This window comes from Halichoeres trimaculatus, unplaced genomic scaffold (genome assembly GCF_033239565.1).
Source record: "Halichoeres trimaculatus isolate MK-OKI-2021-1 unplaced genomic scaffold, fHalTri1.1 fHalTri1_scaffold_9, whole genome shotgun sequence".
In the NCBI taxonomy this organism is placed as follows: domain Eukaryota; kingdom Metazoa; phylum Chordata; class Actinopteri; order Labriformes; family Labridae; genus Halichoeres; species Halichoeres trimaculatus.
In genome coordinates, this window is record NW_027437188.1 from 3,633,962 (window position 1) to 3,653,169 (window position 19,208).

Consider the following 19,208-nt stretch of genomic DNA (forward strand, 5'->3'; position numbering starts at 1 on the left):
TGTTGTGTTTATTTATTTCATTATGAATCTTTTGGGGTTCCATACCTCTCAGGCTGAATGTTATTGTTTCTTGCTGTAAGTTCCTCATTATATCGTTCAATACAGCTTGTTAAGATGGGGGGGTTTGGTTTCCAGTTCAGCAGGATTATTCTTCTTGCTTGCAAGCGTCACAAAACATAACACATTTTTCTGGTCATTTGACAGAGAGAGCTCAGCAGAAGCTGACCCAACCCCAAACATCGCAAGAATTGGGTCTGGTTTGATATGCTTCTTGATCTAGTAGGTGGCAATACATGGACAAATTCAGAACACAAGAGCCAGCGAGGCTGGTGTTTGTCCACACCGATCACATAGTGAGATTAACAGCAGGACACATTTTAGAAAGCTACAACTTTGATAAATGAAGTCTGTGTACGATTTTGAATTGTATCAGTCCATGTCTGGTGCATACAGAAGAAGAGTGTACACAATCCTACGCTTTTGTCAATTGGTTTCATATAATTTTAGTGAGGTCAAAAAGTCATAACTCTGATTTAAATCTTTTAATCTCATAATAACAATAATAATTATTATAACTAGAAAAGCAATTTCTGAAGAAATTGCGCTGTGAATGCAGAATGCTGAAGCAGCTTGCGCTGAACTGCTGATGCAGAATGCTGAACATGGATGACTGAAAATATGTCTGAAAATGGCTGAATGAAGTCTTGAATAACTCGCGCTGAAATGCTACAGCAGAAGCTGAACATGAATGACTGAAGATGTGTCTGAAAAATGGTTGAATGAAGTCATGCAGGGCTTGCACTGAAATGCTAATGCAGAACGCTGAACATGAATGACTGAAGATGTGTCTTAAAATGGTTGAATGAAGTCTTGAAAAGCTTGTGCTCAATTGCTGATGCAGAATGCTGATCATGAATGACTGAGGATATGTCTGAAAATTGTTTAAAGAAGTCCTGTTAAAGCTTGCGCTCAACTGCTAATGCAGAATGCTGAATTAGCCTGCCATGAACTCTTGGATGAAAGGAAATAAATGAACAATAAATTGAATGGATGAATGAATTTAAAGTTGAAATGGTTGCGTCTATTCAAAAATTAAAGGAATGAATTAAATTTTAAAGAACATTTATGGAAATAATGACCTGAGGGTAAATGTAAGTCAGCTATCTTAAACCCTGTTAAAATGTAATCCTGTGTGTCCTGTGTGTGAGTTTTTTAACCATGTAAGCCTGTAGGCTGAGGCCCATCTGAAGCCAGATGTTGCCATGGTGATCATTGTTTACCAACTGCCATCAGAGAGCTGGTGGAGTCTGTTGATTCCAACACATTCCCTTTGAAATCAGGGTGTAAAGGTGCTTGCAATGCTGACAAAAAGAATGATGATGAAGCATGAATCAGTGTAATCTAAAATTGGATTTTAAAGTTTGAATGGCTGAATCAATTCAGGAATTAAAGGAAGGAATTTAAATTTAAAGAAAAAAAATCTAGGAAAATAAGGAGCTGACTCAGGGAGATGGAAGTCAAATGCTGTTAAAGTGTGATACTTTCTGCCCTGTGTGTGTGTGTGTGTGTGTGTGTGTGTGTGTGTGTGTGTGTGTGTGTGTGTGTGTGTGTGTGTGTGTGTGTGTGTGTGTGTGTGTGTGTGTGTGTGTTTGTGTGTGTGTGTGTGTGTTCAATCATGTAAACCTGTCTGCTGAGGCTTATCTGAAGCCAGATTTTGCATTGGTGATCAATGATAAATTAACACACACATGCGTGTCTTTGTTCCTGAATGTTTTGATGAGTTACTATAAACAGCTGCATGAGATCAAAGGTTTCCACGGTGACCAGCTCGTTAAAGGCAGCAGGTGCAGGTGCACAACTTTGCCCTTGTAACTGTAATCTTCTGAAGATTTTGTGGCAAAGCAAGAGTCCGAATCTCCTGTCACCTTGCCAAAACCGTGAGGGCTAGAATAAAAATGAACACACCGTAGGAATCCTGAGACCCAGAGGAAGCTGTCGATCTAAATTTCATGCATGAAGGTCAAGAAACGAACCCACGAGAGCGATAGATAGATGAGGGAAAATTTACTGATCTCTGAGAAAACCCCTCAGGAATTAACATGGAGGTATATGGGTTTTTTTTTTACTTCTCATGACAGTTGGCCATTTTGTGAAAAAGTGCTCCATCCTTTTGCTTTAAAAACCACTTTGTCAGAAGCAGGACAAGCCCTCCTCCATTTTGACATATAATATGCCTATGTGGAGCGAAAATTGTGACCAAAAGAGCAGTTTACCCAGAAATTTTCCAGGTTTCGTTTCCCCCTCTCCCTGCTCTGTCGTTTGAATCTCCCACTCTAGGCCAAAACATTCCGTCCAATACACACCAATGTTAAACGGCTCGAAGAGCTGAAATGCATCATGACCTTTGAAGGGTCATTGTGAAGAAACTATGAATGCTAGGAAACATTCGAAACCCACTGAATGAAGCCAAAAGATAGCTGAATATTTTGAAGTTCGAATGGAGTTTGTAGCTGAATGTATGACTGAATGAGAAGGGTTTGAAGCAGGCTGAAAAAATGTCCTGAAGAGAGGAAATTTTGAAAATTTCGCATTCATCTCTATGGGACCGAAATTTCGTAAATCGTTGAATATCTCGGAAAGTATTTGTGAAAAGTTTCTGAAGAGTCATAGCCCCCTTGTCCCAACTGAAACACACGTTTTGAAGTTTGAACGGTGAAAATCGGTTGAAGTTTGCCTGAGTTTTAGCGGTCCAAAAAAGCGGGCGGAAGAATGAAGAAGAAGAAGAAGAAGAAGAAGAAATTTTTTTGTCACAGAAGAACATATGCTGTGAATGCATTGCTGCATTCACAGCAATAACACTAATACTGACCTTCTTTTTTCTGAAAAAAAAAACAACTGAAATGGTAGGGGCCCAGTATTGTTTTTATTATAAAAACTCTAAGATTTAAATTAGAATTTGAAAAAAAAGGCAGAATTCTAACTGTAGTCCTTTGATCTCAAAAAAATAGTTAGTAAAAAAATTTGACTTTATTTTGTTCTGAAAAAAAAAAGACAGAAAAAAAGTTAAGGTCCAATATTGGTTGTATTATTAGTACTCTGAGACAGGAATTCATAATTCCTAAAAAAAAAAAAAAAGTCTGAATTCTGACTTTAATCTCTAGACATCAGAATAATATTCTAAAATAATGACCAAAATCTTTTTCTAATTTGTATTTTTTCTTTCAGTGGCCCTAATCATTTTCTATGTCATACTCTTCAGGTCTCTGAATGTTTGATGTTCTCCTTTGCTAATCATCAGTTCAGTTTATCCATCTTTGATTACCTCCACCAAAGAGTTTCCACTGTTTGTTCAAAAGCTTGAAGATACAGTGAACATAACCATGCGTGAGCTCCAACAGAAGCTTACGTTGTGAGAGTGTTGAGGCCACAGGCTTTCAGCTTCAGCAGACGGTCCTCCCAGTAGGGTCTGGGCACTCTGAAGTAATGGATGGAGCCACCAAGGATACGTAAGGGTTTTCCCTCCAGAGTGAAGTGGGATGAGTCTGCTCTCAGGCCCTCCACACGGGGCATTCTTCTCAATTCAGGGCGACTCCTGGAGAATAAAACAAAAATTTTCAAAACGAATGTATGTGATGCAGTGGAAAGTGGCTGGTTTTCAGTTACATTGTAAGTTCAGTAATATGTGACTATTGTGTGATTTTATTGATTAGAACTGTAACAGAGCTTTCCAGGCGCTCTGCAGTTCATCACACTGGTTAAACACCAAGACACTCACTCACTTAAGTATAGCCTAGACTTGAACCATGATCTGACACACCTCAAACCAGGAAGTGGGAATAGATAGTGATATCGTGTCATGCCCAATGTCAACAAGCTATCAGGTGAAATGTCATGGTTAACTTGGTGGAATCCTCTGCAAGTAGCTGAGTAAAGTCAGTTTCAGTAACAAGTAAAAATCTTTCCAGCAAACCGCAGGGGCTTTCTGAACACTGCACTCTGACAGTTTGAGTCTGTGGGCGGGATCTCCGTCCAGTCCATAGACTGTCGGTTCAGACATGGATCACAACATGCTTCACGCATGACACTTGTTATCAGCCGACGACTGGTTAAGAATTACAGAAGTTTTCTTCGCGCTTATGTTATTGAAGTTGTTACAAAGTAGTTGTTAAAAGCGTTTCTTACCTTGAAAAGTGGTAGATAACTAATCCGACAGCAACGAGCAGGAGTAGATATCTTTGTCTTAGTGAGAGACGAAAACCAAATGCAGAGTGCATGTCCATCTATTCCGCAAGTTATAATTTCTTTCTCTTATGTGTTGTATAACGGAACTTCTTCTGACCTCCCTCCTGCAGCTTTCTACCTTAATCGACAGTCTCCACTTTTAATAAGTACGTCACGTAGAAACATGTTGCTATACCAGTTTGGTGAGAGCTGTCATGATGGCACCAATAACCATAATTAACCACCCCATGGCGGCGAGGGTGATCTCTGTCGTTTCATCCGGGATATTTAACTCAAACAACTTAACTGCAATGAAATAGTGGATTGTAGAACCGCCGAGGAGAGGCGCGAGCCTTCAAGTCCTGCAGAGAAACGGAAAACACACGCAAACACACAAGCACGCGCATACACAAGTACGCACACACACACACGCATGCACGTAAACAAAGAGCCGTAGTAGACTGCTGCGCAGCTGCAAATAAGAGGGAGAAAACAGAGTTGTGGCAAAGCCTTGTTCTTTTGCAAGCAAATACAATTGTCTTTACCTTTAATTTAAAATATTACAAAGTATTTTCACCTTAATTCCACCTTAATCCCCTTCAAATAGAAATTAATAAAATAGGCTTGGGTGTCTTGAGTTTAAAGGAGAATTAGTTGTTACATGTCGGCCATACTTTTGCACCTTTATTGTTTGGGCTGCTGTTTCATTCAGAAAACAACCCGATGGAGCCAGTGAGACCTCATCTCTCCTCTCCCCACACTGGGTGCTGCAAAGGGAGTGGGTGGGAGGACACAGCACTGTTATTTTTTTGTCCTGGAGCAACAATAGTTCCTCTTATACAAAGGGTTTGAGGCCTCACAACACCATCCACCCTTCAAACTCTTCCTGGCAAGCTCAGCATCAACATAAAGCTTTGGAACAGGTTTTCTTCAGTCAACAATTTAATTTTGGACTATTCCTGTGAGTTTGGGTGAGTTTTAGCTTTCGTCTCATCATTTATTTCAGAAGTAAATAATCATTTCCTCAAAGGCATTTGCAGGGTAATGTAGTAAACAGAATGTTTACAAGTGTTTTATTTCATTGTCTTACTTTTATCCGCTCAAGACATTGTTCTTCTCTCATCAGAAGTCCTCCTGAACTAAGAAGGATGAGCAGTTTGGAGGGTCTGAGGGCCAACTCTTCTCACTTTACTCTGGAGGGGCAGCCCTTTCGCATTTTGGGTGGCTCTATACATTACTTCCGTGTCCCCAGGGCCTACTGGGAAGATCGCATGCTGAAGATGAGAGCCTGTGGCCTCAACACTCTCACAACGTAAGAACCAGGTGCAACTTAACATCAATGTTCTCAATTAATAAGGCTTAAATCATTTTGATATAACATCAGAAAGTGGGAAGCAACCTGAATACTTCGATGTTGAGTGCACTGTAACAAATTACTGTTCATTTAGTGGAAATTTCAAAAGCAAAATCCTGTTATGTTTAAATATAGCACTGTGTAAATAAAAAAATAATGCAAAATACTGGCAACCCTGCTACCAGTTTTTTACCACTATTTTAAAGCACAGTAATCTTGTTGTGATGACGTTCTGTAACCATAAGTGAGGAGAGAACACAGTGGATATGAGACCTTACTGTACAGAAAGATTTTAAGCTGTGAGGGGCAGAGGCTGACTGTGCTGCATGGCACTGACTATGTACCTGATGATTTTCACAGTATGTCGGCCAATTTCAAAATGGAGGAAAAGATCGACTGAGTTTATTTTGGTTTTGTGCTCAGTTAACTTTAAGATAACACTACTAAGGCAGTAGTTTCATTGAAGCATTGGCTGCCAGTACATGTTGTGGAGCACAGACAGCCTATGCCCTCTTCAAAACATCTCAATGTACAGCAGGGTTGCCTGTATTTTATGGTTATTTTAGACTTATATACTAAAGTGTATACTGTAAAAAAAATACTGTATATGCACTTCACAATAACATGAAATTACTGGACATATCTGCTACCAGGATTTTACTGTTATTTTGATGTGACATTCTTTTTAGTGCGCTATCATTCCGTAGAAGTTATAATTATTTCTTTCCTCTGTTTAGATATGTGCCATGGAACCTGCATGAGCCTGAAAGAGGATTATTTAACTTTCAGGATCAGTTGGACCTCAGGTTAGACTTTAATCTTGTATCTTTATAAGGAAGGAAAAAACTTTAGAATTTTCAGGTTAGTGAAACAGTTTCAATCAAGAGGGTTTCTTTTCCACTTTCAGGGCATATGTCACCTTAGCAGCAGATTTGGGTCTGTGGGTGATCCTGCGCCCAGGACCATACATCTGTGCTGAATGGGACTTGGGTGGGTTGCCTAGGTAAGACCATCTGCCCCTTCTTTTAAAGCAGTGTTTCTCAAATTGTGGTCTGTGAACTGCTAGTAGTGGCGCCTCCAAGTGGTCCACAACAACAGTGAGTAAATTGTTTTTTTATGGCTCATTTAATAACAGAGAAAGAGGGAGAGAGATACAAGTTCTAGGGCTGCAACATGAATAGATACAATCTATAGAAATTAGGTTAATTGAAGCGTTGACAACATATTTCATTACTTAAAGACTCAACATGTTCTATTTTACCGTTGGAAAATGTTTGTTGTGTCTCTGAGAACTTGTCTTGTCCTGATGTTTACTGACCATCCCGTTTGACAAGTATGAGGAGTTCATGAAGCTAAAATTAGCGTTAGCTGCGTTCAAAATGTTCCAACACTTTCTAGTCATTTTGTCTTCCTTTCCATACACACACACACACACACACACCCTCTGCCCATCAGCCAGCCTCTCTCATAGGTATCAGGGATGACTGACAGGCTAACAGACCCTCACATAACTCTAATGTGTTTCTATTGAACCTTTACTTTATTTACTCAGCACCGCAGCACAAATGTTATATTTAATGATCATTTCCTGTCTGTAGATAGTCTTTGTATTACTGACCTTTATGCCACTACTGCTTATGTATTATAGGGAAAAGGTATATCGTTTACTCTGCTATTTGCATACTCATACAGTTTTTTTCTCATTTCAAAAGAAAACAACAAACCATGAGGGTCTAAGAGCAATTTTTTACACTGTGGCCACTGAAATATACCAGTTTTTGAATTAAGGGAACTGAAGAAAAAAGGTGTATGTGTTGTGGCGATTCATGGGTTCATTAAAAAAAAAAAAAAAAAAAAGGACAGGTCTATAAATTTTCAAAATCGTCACTTGCAGCCCTACCAAGTTGTAACCTGAGTTTATAATATATCAGTTTGCTATCTGGGCTGTTGTTCCAGGGCTATTTAGCTTGATGGTCCATGAGATGGGGGGGGGGGGGGGGGGGGGGGGGGGGGTTCTCAGTCTGAAAAAAAATTGAGAATCTCTGGTTTAGAGCATGTGAAAGCAGTATGACATAAATCCATTTGTCTTGTGACTCACAGCTGGTTATTACAAGACAAAGGAATGCAGCTGAGGACAACTTACCCTGGATTTGTTGATGCTGTCAACCACTACTTTGACAAGTTAGCCTCAGTCGTCAAACCTTTGATGGTGAGAAGTTCTAATAGTTTTTGGTTTCCAAACACTCCCTGAAAGAATGACTGACACTATCGGTGAAACACACGTGTGTTTTCTCTCATTGTTGTACCCAGTTTACAAATGGAGGCCCAGTCATTGCAGTTCAAGTTGAGAATGAGTACGGATCATATGCTAAAGATGAGGATTACATGCCGCTAATTAAGAACGTGAGTCTGTAAATGTTTTGGCTGTTTTTCACAGGATTTTTTCATGTGGCATGCCATGCAAAAATGATTTTCAATGATCCCTACAGTGTCTCGAATCCAGAGGCATCAACGAGCTCCTGCTGACTTCAGACAACTGGGAGGGCTTAAGATATGGAGGGATTGAGGGAGGTAAAGAGAATTATTAAATCTTTAGGAACTCATCCTTTCCTGTTTCCATTTACAGTAGTTAAATTGCTCTTTTTTATTGTTTAACCTTGTCTGTTCACTCTGAGTCTTGCTTGTTTTAGTTCTGAAAACAATAAATCTCCAGAGATTGTCATTTGGAGCCATCCACCACTTGGCTGACATGCAGGTTGGTTAATGCAATGCGACATTTGCTTTGTACTTGTGACAGGAAAATGCTCCTTTTATTGATATCTGCAATTACAAATGAAATATTGTGGAAAAAATGGACAAAACAAAACAATGTAAAGTTAAATGCCATCTCACTGATACTTTTTCTTATTTGTGTGGCTCTTCTGTCACAGCACTAAGTGGTGTAGATGTATTAAAGGTAGGCATGTGTTTTTGTGCAGCCTCAGAAACCTCTAATGGTGATGGAGTATTGGTCTGGGTGGTTTGATGTCTGGGGAGAAAATCACCATGTGTTCCACGCTGAGGGTAAGAAAATGAAGTCCTACACTAAAAAAAAATACTGTAAATTTAGAAGAAATTTCAACTGTAAAATCCCATTGTGTTTAAATACAACACAGTAAAAAATGTAAAATAATGGTAAAATACTGGCAAACCTGCCGCCTGTATTCAACGTTTTACAACATAGTAACTTTTGCTGTGATGGTGTTTTGTAGACATGAGTAAAGAGGGGACATGAGACCCTGCTGTCCATTAAAGTGATACTCGGACACTAAATAAGTGTTACGGCTGGCTCAAACACCGAACATAATAATGGAGAAAACACAGGGGTTTAAGGTTTTAAGATTTTAGTTTATTGGCAGTTAAACAGAAAGTACCTGAAAACCAGGGGAAAAACACTGCTGAGCTGCTGCTGTGTAGGTGGAAGACGAGAGAGTGATTAATTAAGAGGCCTTGCCTAAATAGACTCAACCTGATTGTCTGCGGGTGCTGACAGACAGGTGACAGGTGAGAAAAACAAAAAAGACACCAGAGGGCGCAGTTGAACAAAAACAGTGATGTAACATAAGGCTCTAGTTCTCATCGTGTCTCTTTGTCCTGGCAGACTTCCTGCGTTTGTTTACATCTGGCACGCTGTGCGCGCGTACTGATACACTAAGCGGCGAGCGCCTCGTAGCCAGCTGTGGCTCTGCAGCAGAGGTAGCGCCGTTTTACGACACGATGAGAACTAGAGCCTTATTTAGCTGTGTTTTTATGTGAAAGTAATGTGCTGAAGATTCTCTAAATAAAGCGTGAATGCAGACCGATATCAGATTTTTTTCGGTGGGAGTTCGTTTATTTATGTTTTTGGTCTAGTAAAAAATGGCCCCGTCTGAGTGCAGAGGAAACCGGCAGAGGAGCAGGGAGGGGGTGTTTGGTGCGTGCGTCCTGGGCTTCTGCTGCATAAAACACTGCTGTAGGGGTAATTTCTGCCCTAAACCTTGTTATAGGACCCAACTTGTTCCATCCCGGAGTATCACTTTAACCATGCTATGAGAAGGATCTGTTTTCAATTGGGCTTCCTCGCCGCCTTGTGGCCCAAAGTCTCACACACAGTGTTGTAAATTACTTTTAGCAAGGTGTGGGTTTGTTTTGGTATTAAATGGAGATCAGATCAAAACCATTTTTCTTTTTTCAAGAAAACTTTTTACTGGATACAACGCATTGAGGTGAAGTATTTATCAGCACAGTTACAAAGCACTATTGTTTGAAATGTGTCAACAAGCGAATGTTGTAGCAGATGGCTATATGTAGTGCTATCAGCAGCCCAGTGCTCTGACATATCTTTAGGCTAACGTGACAACAAGTAAACACTGCCAGTTTGATTGTAGTTTAGTAGCAGTCTTTATTTAGCGCAGCTGGCAGCCCGGTGCTCTGAGACATGTCTGCAATGTGTAACATTAGTAAAACCTGGTAATGTCCTGCCAGTCATGTACCAATCAGAGCTAATGTAACCTGACTCTTCATTTCATTGATTTACTCTCAAGTTTGAACAGACCACTGCAGAATGACTGCTGACTGTGGGTTGGAATGAACATTATCACAAACAGTTTAGCCCTTTTAGCCTTTAGCTCGTGCTCTATCTCTCTCCAGTTTATCTTTCTTCAGCTCTTCTGTCCTTTTTCTGTCTGACAGTTAGGCTCCAGTGTCCACCATCACTACAAAATTAATCACAGAAATCATTATCAGCAGAGAAAAACACAGATCTTGTTTCTCTGCTCTAAACAGCTGGTGTGGTGTTGTCATAGAGACTTTGGCATGCTGTAAATCAATCTGGTCTTGCTCAACCCGTTCAGAAGGCAAAGAAGTAGCAATCCAATATAGCCTGTAATCCATAATATTGGCGCTGATCATCTTATTTTGAAGTGTGGATTACAATCAGGCGTATATCTAAAAGGGAGATTCTTCGAAGATCACTTAGAAACTACACACAGGCCCACAGGCTGGCTGTCTGTGCTCCACATGGCATGGACCATGTACCCCATGATTTTTACAGTGTGCTGGCCAGTTATAAAATTGAGAAAAACAAATAACTGAGTTGTTTTTTTTTACTTAACTTTAAAATACCACTACAGGGGAAGTCATTCATTTGGAGCACAGCCAGCCTGTGCTCTCCACCCAACATATCCATGTACAGTAGGGTCTCATATGCATTGCGTTCCCTCACTCATGGTGACAAAACGCCATCACAACAAAAATTACTTTGCTGTAAAATAACAGTAAAATACTATCAGCATGGTTGCTAGTATTTTACTGTTATTTTACATTAATACACTGTAATCCATTGTACAGTATTATAATGTAAAAATAAATTACAGTGAAATCCTTTACAGTGCTCTTCAGTTGATTTGTTCAGGATTTGTAAGATTTGACAGAAAGGTATTACTGCAGGCCTCAAAACGTTTCATAATTCTCGAGCAATATGCAGCAAAGCCTTTGTGTGTTATGTCAACATTTATTGTCTTGTGGTTCACAGACATGGTAGCTGTTGTGTCAGAGATCCTAGAGAGGGGCGTCTCCATTAACCTCTACATGTTCCATGGAGGAACGAGCTTTGGGTTCATGAACGGAGCCATGGATTTGGGTACCTACAAACCTCAAGTCACCAGTTACGGTCAGTATGAAGAACATGTGGGGTTTATAAAAACCTGTTAATCAGATTTTATAAATATATGATTTACTCTTGCACCACCTTTCACCATGATCTTTAATGTTTTCATTCCAGATTATGATGCTCCACTATCTGAGGCAGGAGATGTCACCCCAAAATATCAGCTGTTGAGAAATGTATTCAGCCAGTACCACTGTAAAGACTTTATTTGACTTCATTATTAACCATGTGAAAAACGGCTGTATGATTATGTTATGGTTAAGTAGAACTGAATCTGTCCGATAAGCATTAGTTTAAGTTTTTGTTTATACTTGTCCCTCAGCTGAGCGTCTACCAGAGGTGCCCTCTCCCACTGAGAGGACAGCATATGACACAGCTCTCATCCAGCAGCACCTATCGCTGTGGGACAGCCTACCCTTCACTGAGAAGGTACACCACATGACAAAAACACCATTTAATATGACAGGTGATAAACTACCTCAAGGTGAAATACTGCTAGATAAATACAAAAAGGCCCCCGTGGGATAAAAGCAAAATACGAGACATTCTTTTCTTACAGGGAATAATGTCTCTGTTTTCAGCCTTTCCTCTCTGTCACACATTGTGTATGCAGCAGCAAGCTGTCTCTGCTCTCGACAGATGTGTCATACCCAGCTGCTGGGTTTGGTCATCCATCAAGGTGTCAAACACCCAGTTGTTTTTTTCAGTGGTATCTGTCTTACACTGTTTCAGTTTGTTACAGTGTCATACTAAGGGGCGTAGCTACAATTAGGCAAACACAGGCAGTTGCCTGGGGCCCCAAGATTCCCAGGGGCCCCCGAAGCATCTCTTAAAAACTGGTTTGTGAGGTTCTTTTCAATTGAAAGCATTTCTTCTTCTAAATCTTACTTCACATGCTTCAAAATACATCAGAAGGCTTAATTTTTAATGATGGTTTTGGGTCCTCCCCCTCCCTTCTTATTCAATGGGCTATTCCATGTTACAACACATCTGAAGATTTGATTCAGGAAGAAAGTGTTAAACAACACTTTTTTCACCTAATTTTTTTCTTAGTCAAAGTCAGAAATAAAAAAAAAACAATGTTGCTCTGAGATCTGCGATAAACATATAAGACTTTTAGGATTTAAGGACTTTATCTAGCCCAGGAAACAGGATCATTTTCTCAAAATCAAACTTTTTGAGTTGGTGATAAACATTATTGAACAAAATCTCTTTTTTGGAAACATAACTCACTGGACAGGGGGTCAAATAAAAATACATAAACTTTAAAACAATAGAACCAAAAAGTATGCTAACTGTAAATATCACCTCTTTCAGTAGATTTTTTTCAGTTTTATGTTGTGCTTGATATTTACATATTTTTTCTTTACTAAATTATTTTTCAATAATTACTTATTGTAATGTTTTTCACTTCATACTTTCTTGTTTGTTACTGTTACTCTGTAAATTCCCCACTGTGGGACAAATAAGCTGTCAATTGACCATAAAAGATTTCAAATCCAGGACAAAGTGGACTAAATGATGTATTCACTTTTTTCAAAATCAAACTAAAGTACAAAACTTGAGGAAATGCATTTAGTTGCATTAAGTTACCATGTACAAGATTAGCACTGTCTCATGCCTTGATTCTGGGAAAGAGACAGTGGACCCAGGGAAGGCCAGTCTAGCTCTGAGGAAGATGAGTTACAAGGACATGGAGGGCCCCATTGACTGGGTTTGCCTTGGGCCCCCAAACTACTAAATAAGTCCCTCGTCATACTTAATTTCCATTTGTACATGAGTTTTATTAGAGATCCATTCTCTCCCTTCATGCAAAGCTGCATTTTTTCCATTTTCCTCAGAGGTCTGTTGTTTTAATGGGAGTTGTGTAATGATGCCAGTAGTTTCAGGATGTTTGCTTTTCATGTAGCCATGCAGGTCAGACACGCCGGTGAACATGGAAAATCTCCCCGTCAACAATAATAATGGCCAGTCATTCGGTTACACACTGTATGAAACAACCATTACCTGTGGAGAAACTCTGAACTCCAGGAACGCCATCAGAGACAGAGCGCTGGTAAGGACAAGCAGACTGAGCACAGACAGACACATCATTCCTACTTTATAAACTGGAGTAAAGTTAGACACCATTTCTTTCCTATTAATGCATTTTACCTTGTTGTTTTCTTCAGGTATTTGTGGACAGACAATATGTTGGTTGTTTGGACTACAAGACCCAAGAGCTAGTGCTCCCTGAAGGAGAGGTACTGAATATTTTGAAGCCTTTTGTGGTGTAGTCTCTCACACATATCGTCCTAATATGGCTATCCCTTAGCACCTTTCTTGCATGGATATTAAAAAAAACTACCATACACACACACACACACACACACAGCTCACCTATATATATATATTTTTTAAACTTGTGTACATCCAAATGTCATGCAAATATATATTTTGCATCTCAGGGAGAGAGGACTTTGAGCCTTCTTGTGGAGAACTGTGGCAGAGTGAATTATGGAAAAGCTCTGAATGAACAACGCAAAGGTAATTTCCTCTGTTGTCCTGTACTTCCTGTAAATGAGCTATCACTTTTTCTTTTCTTTTTGTTCACCAGTTCACTTATCTGAATTTTACAACAGAGGACAGGGGTCATGTTGAAAAAAAGTTAATTTGCTAGATAAATCTTACAAATTTACAAGAATACAGTCATAAATTTATGCAAATAAAGTTATGAATTCAACCCTATAGCTATCAGTAGAGCAGCAGCTGCTTGGCTGCAAAAATGAGGAGCATGGAGCATCTTATGAAGTTATCCTTTTGTATAGATTTAACAAATAAGGAATTATTTCATCTTTTGACTCATCAGAATAATTATAATAAGTGAAATAACACTTGTGACAACATTATACTGATGCTGTGTTCTATATTTTCAAGGTCCTCTAAAACCCTGAAAAGATAGCTATGAAACTGGTGCTTCAACCCCGGTAGAGTTTTAAAGATATTCACAGATTCATCTTTCCCCGATCAATAACTCATCAGAGGCACATGCTTCAACAAATCCACGCCTCCCTGTGACCACAGCAAGGTAGACTGAGAGCTACAACTTTCATTGTCCTCTTTGCAGAGCGGCTCGTGTTCAACTGAAACATCTACAAATTGCAGCACCCAAAAATATGAAACAGAAATATGAAACAACTTCATCCAGGAGAGGTGAAGTTCATCAAAATCATTTTAGACATGTGGTCACACGTTCTAAGTACTATGTCAGATCTTCTGATAGCCCACAGCCATAGACTACAATGATGAGTTTCGTCTTGTAAATTTATGACTTTTATTCCTGTAAATATTTGAGACTAATCTTGTAATTTTTCTTTTTTTTTTTACTTAATTTGGTTAAGTATTTATTGCTTATTTGTTATTACTGATACTTTACTGATGCTTATTTTATTGTATATCAAACACTTATTTTATTTTATAACCTCATTTCATCTTATTTTCCTACTGCTTATGTAAAGTGCAATGGTAATACAAAATTTGAATCCTGATTGCTAAGAAGCAAAATAATTCTACAATTCTAGCTTTTTGCTGTCAATTAATTTATACGTTTTTAACAACTATATTACTGTAAAGAAAACAATAGAAAGAGGGGGGATGCACTTCTTAACTTTAACAGAAGTCAAACTGAAATGAAATGCACCAAACACAACCCATCTTTTAGCTTTAATTTTTTTCTAAAGTTTGGCTTTATAACAACATGTAGAAATGCTTGACTGTGGAAACATTGTAAACGTAGTCACATGCATATCCGGTGTATTTACACTGATAGTATTCCCTTATTTTCAATTCAAGGTATTGTTGGGGACATTTTTCTGAATCACGCTCCTCTGAGGGGATTCACTATCTACTGCTTGGACATGAAACCAGGCTTTATGAAGAGGTTAGTAACTTTATTTTATTTTTTTAACTCCACCATTAGACTTTTGTTTTGAACGAAATATTACTAACAACGATTTGATTCAGTTTCAAAAACTACTTAGATCCTGGCATTTCTGATGCACCACTCAAATTCTAGTCCATATTGATGTTCAGCTGTGTGGTTCAATGGCCTCCAGCTCTATTAACAGTAAAAGCAAGATTTATTTTATTAAATTATTCAACTTATTTAATCATACTAGCATAGAAAAAAGAGCTAATTCTAACCATGTCACAGTTTGATTTCATAAATCATGATGGAATTACCCCAGTGCTTGTCCTTCATATTGATATCTGACTCTGTTTTAGATTAATGTGTTCAGGTCAGTGGAAGTCTGACTTCAAGTCATCCTCCATTCCAGGATTTTTCCTGGCCAGACTGCATGTGACTGGTCCCCCCAAAGACACCTTCATCAAACTCCCTGTTAGTAGGACAGCTGGCCAACTTTCATGGAAAACCTTTTTTTTAAGAGCTACACTACCCTGCTTCTTTCTTTTGTACATCAAATTGTCCAAAATCACACAAAGTACATGTGTAGTATGCAACTGATTTATTTGACTGGCTCTTTTTTTGCATGCATGTTTCATTGATCATACAAGTTTATCTTTTGCAGGGTTGGGGTAAAGGTGTAGTTTTTGTCAATGGTCAGAACCTTGGACGCCATTGGTTCATTGGCCCCCAACATTTCCTGTATCTCCCAGGACCTTGGCTCGGAAGTGGAGAGAATCAGGTATACACTAAAACGTTGAAAGTCTAATAAAAGTTGCTGCTCTTTGATAAATTGTTACAGACTTTTAAAGCAGGTTGCCGTTTTTAACGTGTGGTGCTTTCTTACAGATTGTTGTTTTTGAAGAACAGAAGGCAGATGTCAAAATAATGTTTGTCGACAACCCTGAGTATGGAAGGACAATTGATGTTTACAAACTCCCTTTTTGCTCTCTGCTTTGAAATAGTGCAGCCCATTCACTTGTCAGAAAAAGGAAAACTGACTTTTATGTGAAAGATTTTTAGCTATTGTTTTACTTACTAAAATATGGTTACTGGGTTGTACACTGGCATTTCAATGTGTTATGTGTTTGTTTTTAAACCCTTTATTAAACAATATGTAAAAACAGAACATAAATGAGCTCAACTAATAACAAATGAAAGAAATAAAGCAGAAAAATGAAACATACATGAATGTGACTAATACTTGATTTTAGTGTAGGGGAGAGTGGGGTAAGATGAGCCAGTTGACCTACACCCTGTATCCAGGCAGTGGTGCACATTTGTTGCTGTGAGCAGCCTTTATTATACTGTCGCTGTGACTGAGGGAATCATGTGGTAATGTTTTCTTTACAGAAAAATGTTTTTTTTTGCTTTTCAAAATAAGTTATTTTTACATTTCAGCTTTATTGACTGTTACATGAAAGCAAATCATTCAAATCATTTAGCTTAAGAGTAGCCTGAATTACTAAGTTAGGTCACTTTTTTCCAAAACGGTGGCTGTGGGGTAAAGTGAGCCACATGCTTTGCGGTAAATTGAACTAATGGTGAAGCTGGTGTGGAGTGAACCCTTTCAGATAACGTGACGGGCACATGTTACTGAGATCTTCATATTTGAACAGTGTTTTTCTAAACCAGGGCTTCGTAAATACAACATGATTTATTGGTCAGGTTATTGCTTTCCCATTCTTTCTCATCATGGAGAAACCTTTGTGAACCATGATGAAGTGACAGATGCTCAAGTTCAGACCAAACAACATATGTTTGTACACCATTTGCATAGACATTATCTCTATGTAAAGGCTCAACAATATTAGGATAACAAATTTAACTAATGCTTTTAGTTAAAAGTGAAGCTGTTTCTCCCCCACTTTAATCTATGACTTTGTTCATTAACCCGTCAGTAAAATTAAGAATCTTTGAGTTCTTTGTTCTGATCCTATAAAGTTCTGTTGAGTGGGGTTGATGTAACAAGCAGACTTAGATTCAAATTGTCTAATGCTAACACTCTGTCATGTCTCTTAGCATCCTTTCAGAACATGGAGAAGTTTGGTGTTTAGTATGAAGTCAGCCTGATTAAGATACTCTGTTTATACTCTGTTTGATACTGTTAAAGGGGAAATAACATGCTGGTCCCTGATTTAATACTTACATATAATATAATAAATTTGAAAACAAGACCTTTCACCCCCTGAATTTTCAAAAAATGAGATATTGTATTTTTCCTGATATCCTAGAACAAGATTTGATGCCTCTGAAAATAGGTAATTGCCATTTGGCCGCGAGATTTCAACCTTCGTGATCCTTTCTTTTTATTGGAGCAATCTGATAAAGCAGCTCCTCCTCTGTGATGTCACTTAGTCACACAACCGCCACAGAGGGATTCACCCACCAAGAGCCGAGTATAAATACAGCTCCCCACTAGCTCTGGCTAACTTGACTGAGTGCTGGATGCAGGGACTCTGCTCTGCTGAGCAACTCGGCTTTACATGGTGAATTAGCAGTTAAAACACTGTAGTTTTAGCAGACGTCGTAATACTTGTGAGACTGTGATATTTGCATGCTTGTTCTGACATGCACTGTGAACCTGGACCACAATAATGCTGCGGTAATAACATAGTGACGAACTGACAGTAGAGGCGATCTTTAGACTACACTTTCAGCATGATGGATAAAACAGACAGAGAAAAGTGAAGGAGCAGGATGGAGCCCTGTTATAGAAATAGTTTATTGGTGAAGTCTGCCTATATTTCCACATATAAACTATACATGTTACAGTACCGGTTTGACTCACCACACTGAAGCGTCCTGAGATGATCTGTGTCCAGGTGGATTTTCTTCCTCCTGAGCTGCAGAACCGTCCGGGTCTGACTCGGGGTCCAATACAAAAGGACGTATCCTACACTCTGCCATTTTATTAGTGCTATCAATGCCTTACGGTGAAGTTTTAGCAAACAGCAAACTCGCTCGGTCTGCCCCATTCAATATGGTGATTTTGTAAATACTGCCATGCTGCAAAAACCTCCCCCTGGCTCTACCCCCTCAGCCCCTCTGGTAGAACTGACCAATCAGAGCACAAAGGGCTGTGACATTGCAAGGTTACTGGAGGTCATTCTCCAAACGGAGCATTTCAACGAGATCTTCAGAATGGCCTAAATGAGGATATTGACAACGCTATTGTGGGGCAACAAAGGAATTAAATGACTTGTACTGAGGGCAGAAATACTTTACAGGCATCCTAGTCTGGCATAGTGAAAAGGAGAAACAAGCATGATATGTCCCCTTTAACCCGTCAGTAAAATTAAGAATCTTTGAGTTCTTTGTTCTCATCCTTTAAAGTTCAGTTGAGTGGGGTTGATGTAACAAGCAGACTTAGATCCAAATTGTCTAATGCTAACACTCTGTCATGTCTCTTAGCATCCTTTGAGAACATGGAGAAGTTTGGTGTTTAGTATGAAGTTGGCCTGACTAAGATACTCTGTTTATACTCTGTTTGATACTGTTAACTTAGTGCAACATCAGTTCAGAATCAGTCATCTTGCCTTGTCTACCTCTCAATGGAAATTACCTCAATATATATATATATATATATATATATATATATATATATATATATATATATATATATATATATATATATATATATATAATCTGCAGGGTTCGTACAGGTCCTTGAAATCCTTGAAAATGCTTATTTTTTCATGTTGTGTTTTCAAGGTTTGAAAAGTACTTGATTTTCTATCCAAGTGCTTGAATTTATAATCGTATATAACTCAATACTCAGCTTCCTAACTCAACAGATCGATCAAATAGAGAGAAATAGAATAAAATTGTGGGGGGGAAAAGCGTTCCATCTGATGGGCTCGCGGGTGTAACATAACTGGTCTGTTTATATGTGCGTTGTGACGTCTCCCCCATGAGGATTGTTCCTTAAACAGCACGCTGGGAGGCTGCCGCTTCAATGTCCGTTGGCTGGAGAAAGAAAAATACAAATTTTGGATTAAACG

At 38.9% G+C, this 19,208-nt stretch overlaps 2 protein-coding genes across 4 annotated transcripts in view; one reads left to right on the forward strand and one right to left on the reverse strand.

Annotated features, from left to right (window-relative positions):
• The window catches only part of LOC141797563 (beta-galactosidase-1-like protein 2), a 42,604-nt gene extending 37,787 nt beyond the window's left edge, over window positions 1-4,817 (reverse strand). The window contains exons 1-3 of the mRNA XM_074679054.1: window positions 4,799-4,817; window positions 4,183-4,583; window positions 3,407-3,592 (exon numbers count right to left, since the gene is read on the reverse strand). Coding sequence (XP_074535155.1) covers window positions 3,407-3,592; window positions 4,183-4,280 — 284 coding nt within the window. The 5' untranslated portion in view covers window positions 4,281-4,583; window positions 4,799-4,817. The remainder of the gene's footprint in view (window positions 1-3,406; window positions 3,593-4,182; window positions 4,584-4,798) is intronic.
• On the forward strand, window positions 4,761-17,984 carry LOC141797564 (beta-galactosidase-1-like protein 2). Of its 3 annotated transcripts, none has more exons than XR_012599091.1 (19): window positions 4,761-5,192; window positions 5,348-5,533; window positions 6,313-6,381; window positions 6,483-6,578; window positions 7,676-7,784; window positions 7,886-7,978; window positions 8,065-8,146; window positions 8,266-8,330; window positions 8,554-8,638; window positions 11,127-11,264; window positions 11,376-11,456; window positions 11,584-11,690; window positions 13,171-13,317; window positions 13,433-13,504; window positions 13,709-13,787; window positions 15,093-15,180; window positions 15,578-15,639; window positions 15,830-15,946; window positions 16,054-16,081. XR_012599091.1 is itself a non-coding variant. In XM_074679056.1 (19 exons), the coding sequence occupies exons 2-19, from the start codon at window positions 5,370-5,372 to the stop codon at window positions 16,162-16,164; spliced, it is 1,818 nt and encodes a 605-aa protein (XP_074535157.1). In that variant the 5' UTR covers window positions 4,761-5,192; window positions 5,351-5,369; the 3' UTR covers window positions 16,165-17,984. The 3 variants fall into 3 exon arrangements, 2 of the variants coding, with proteins under 2 accessions (XP_074535157.1, XP_074535156.1); XM_074679056.1 differs by having other exon boundaries at window positions 5,351-5,533; window positions 15,525-15,639; window positions 16,054-17,984; XM_074679055.1 differs by having other exon boundaries at window positions 15,525-15,639; window positions 16,054-17,982.
• The last annotated feature ends 1,224 nt before the right edge of the window (window positions 17,985-19,208 follow it).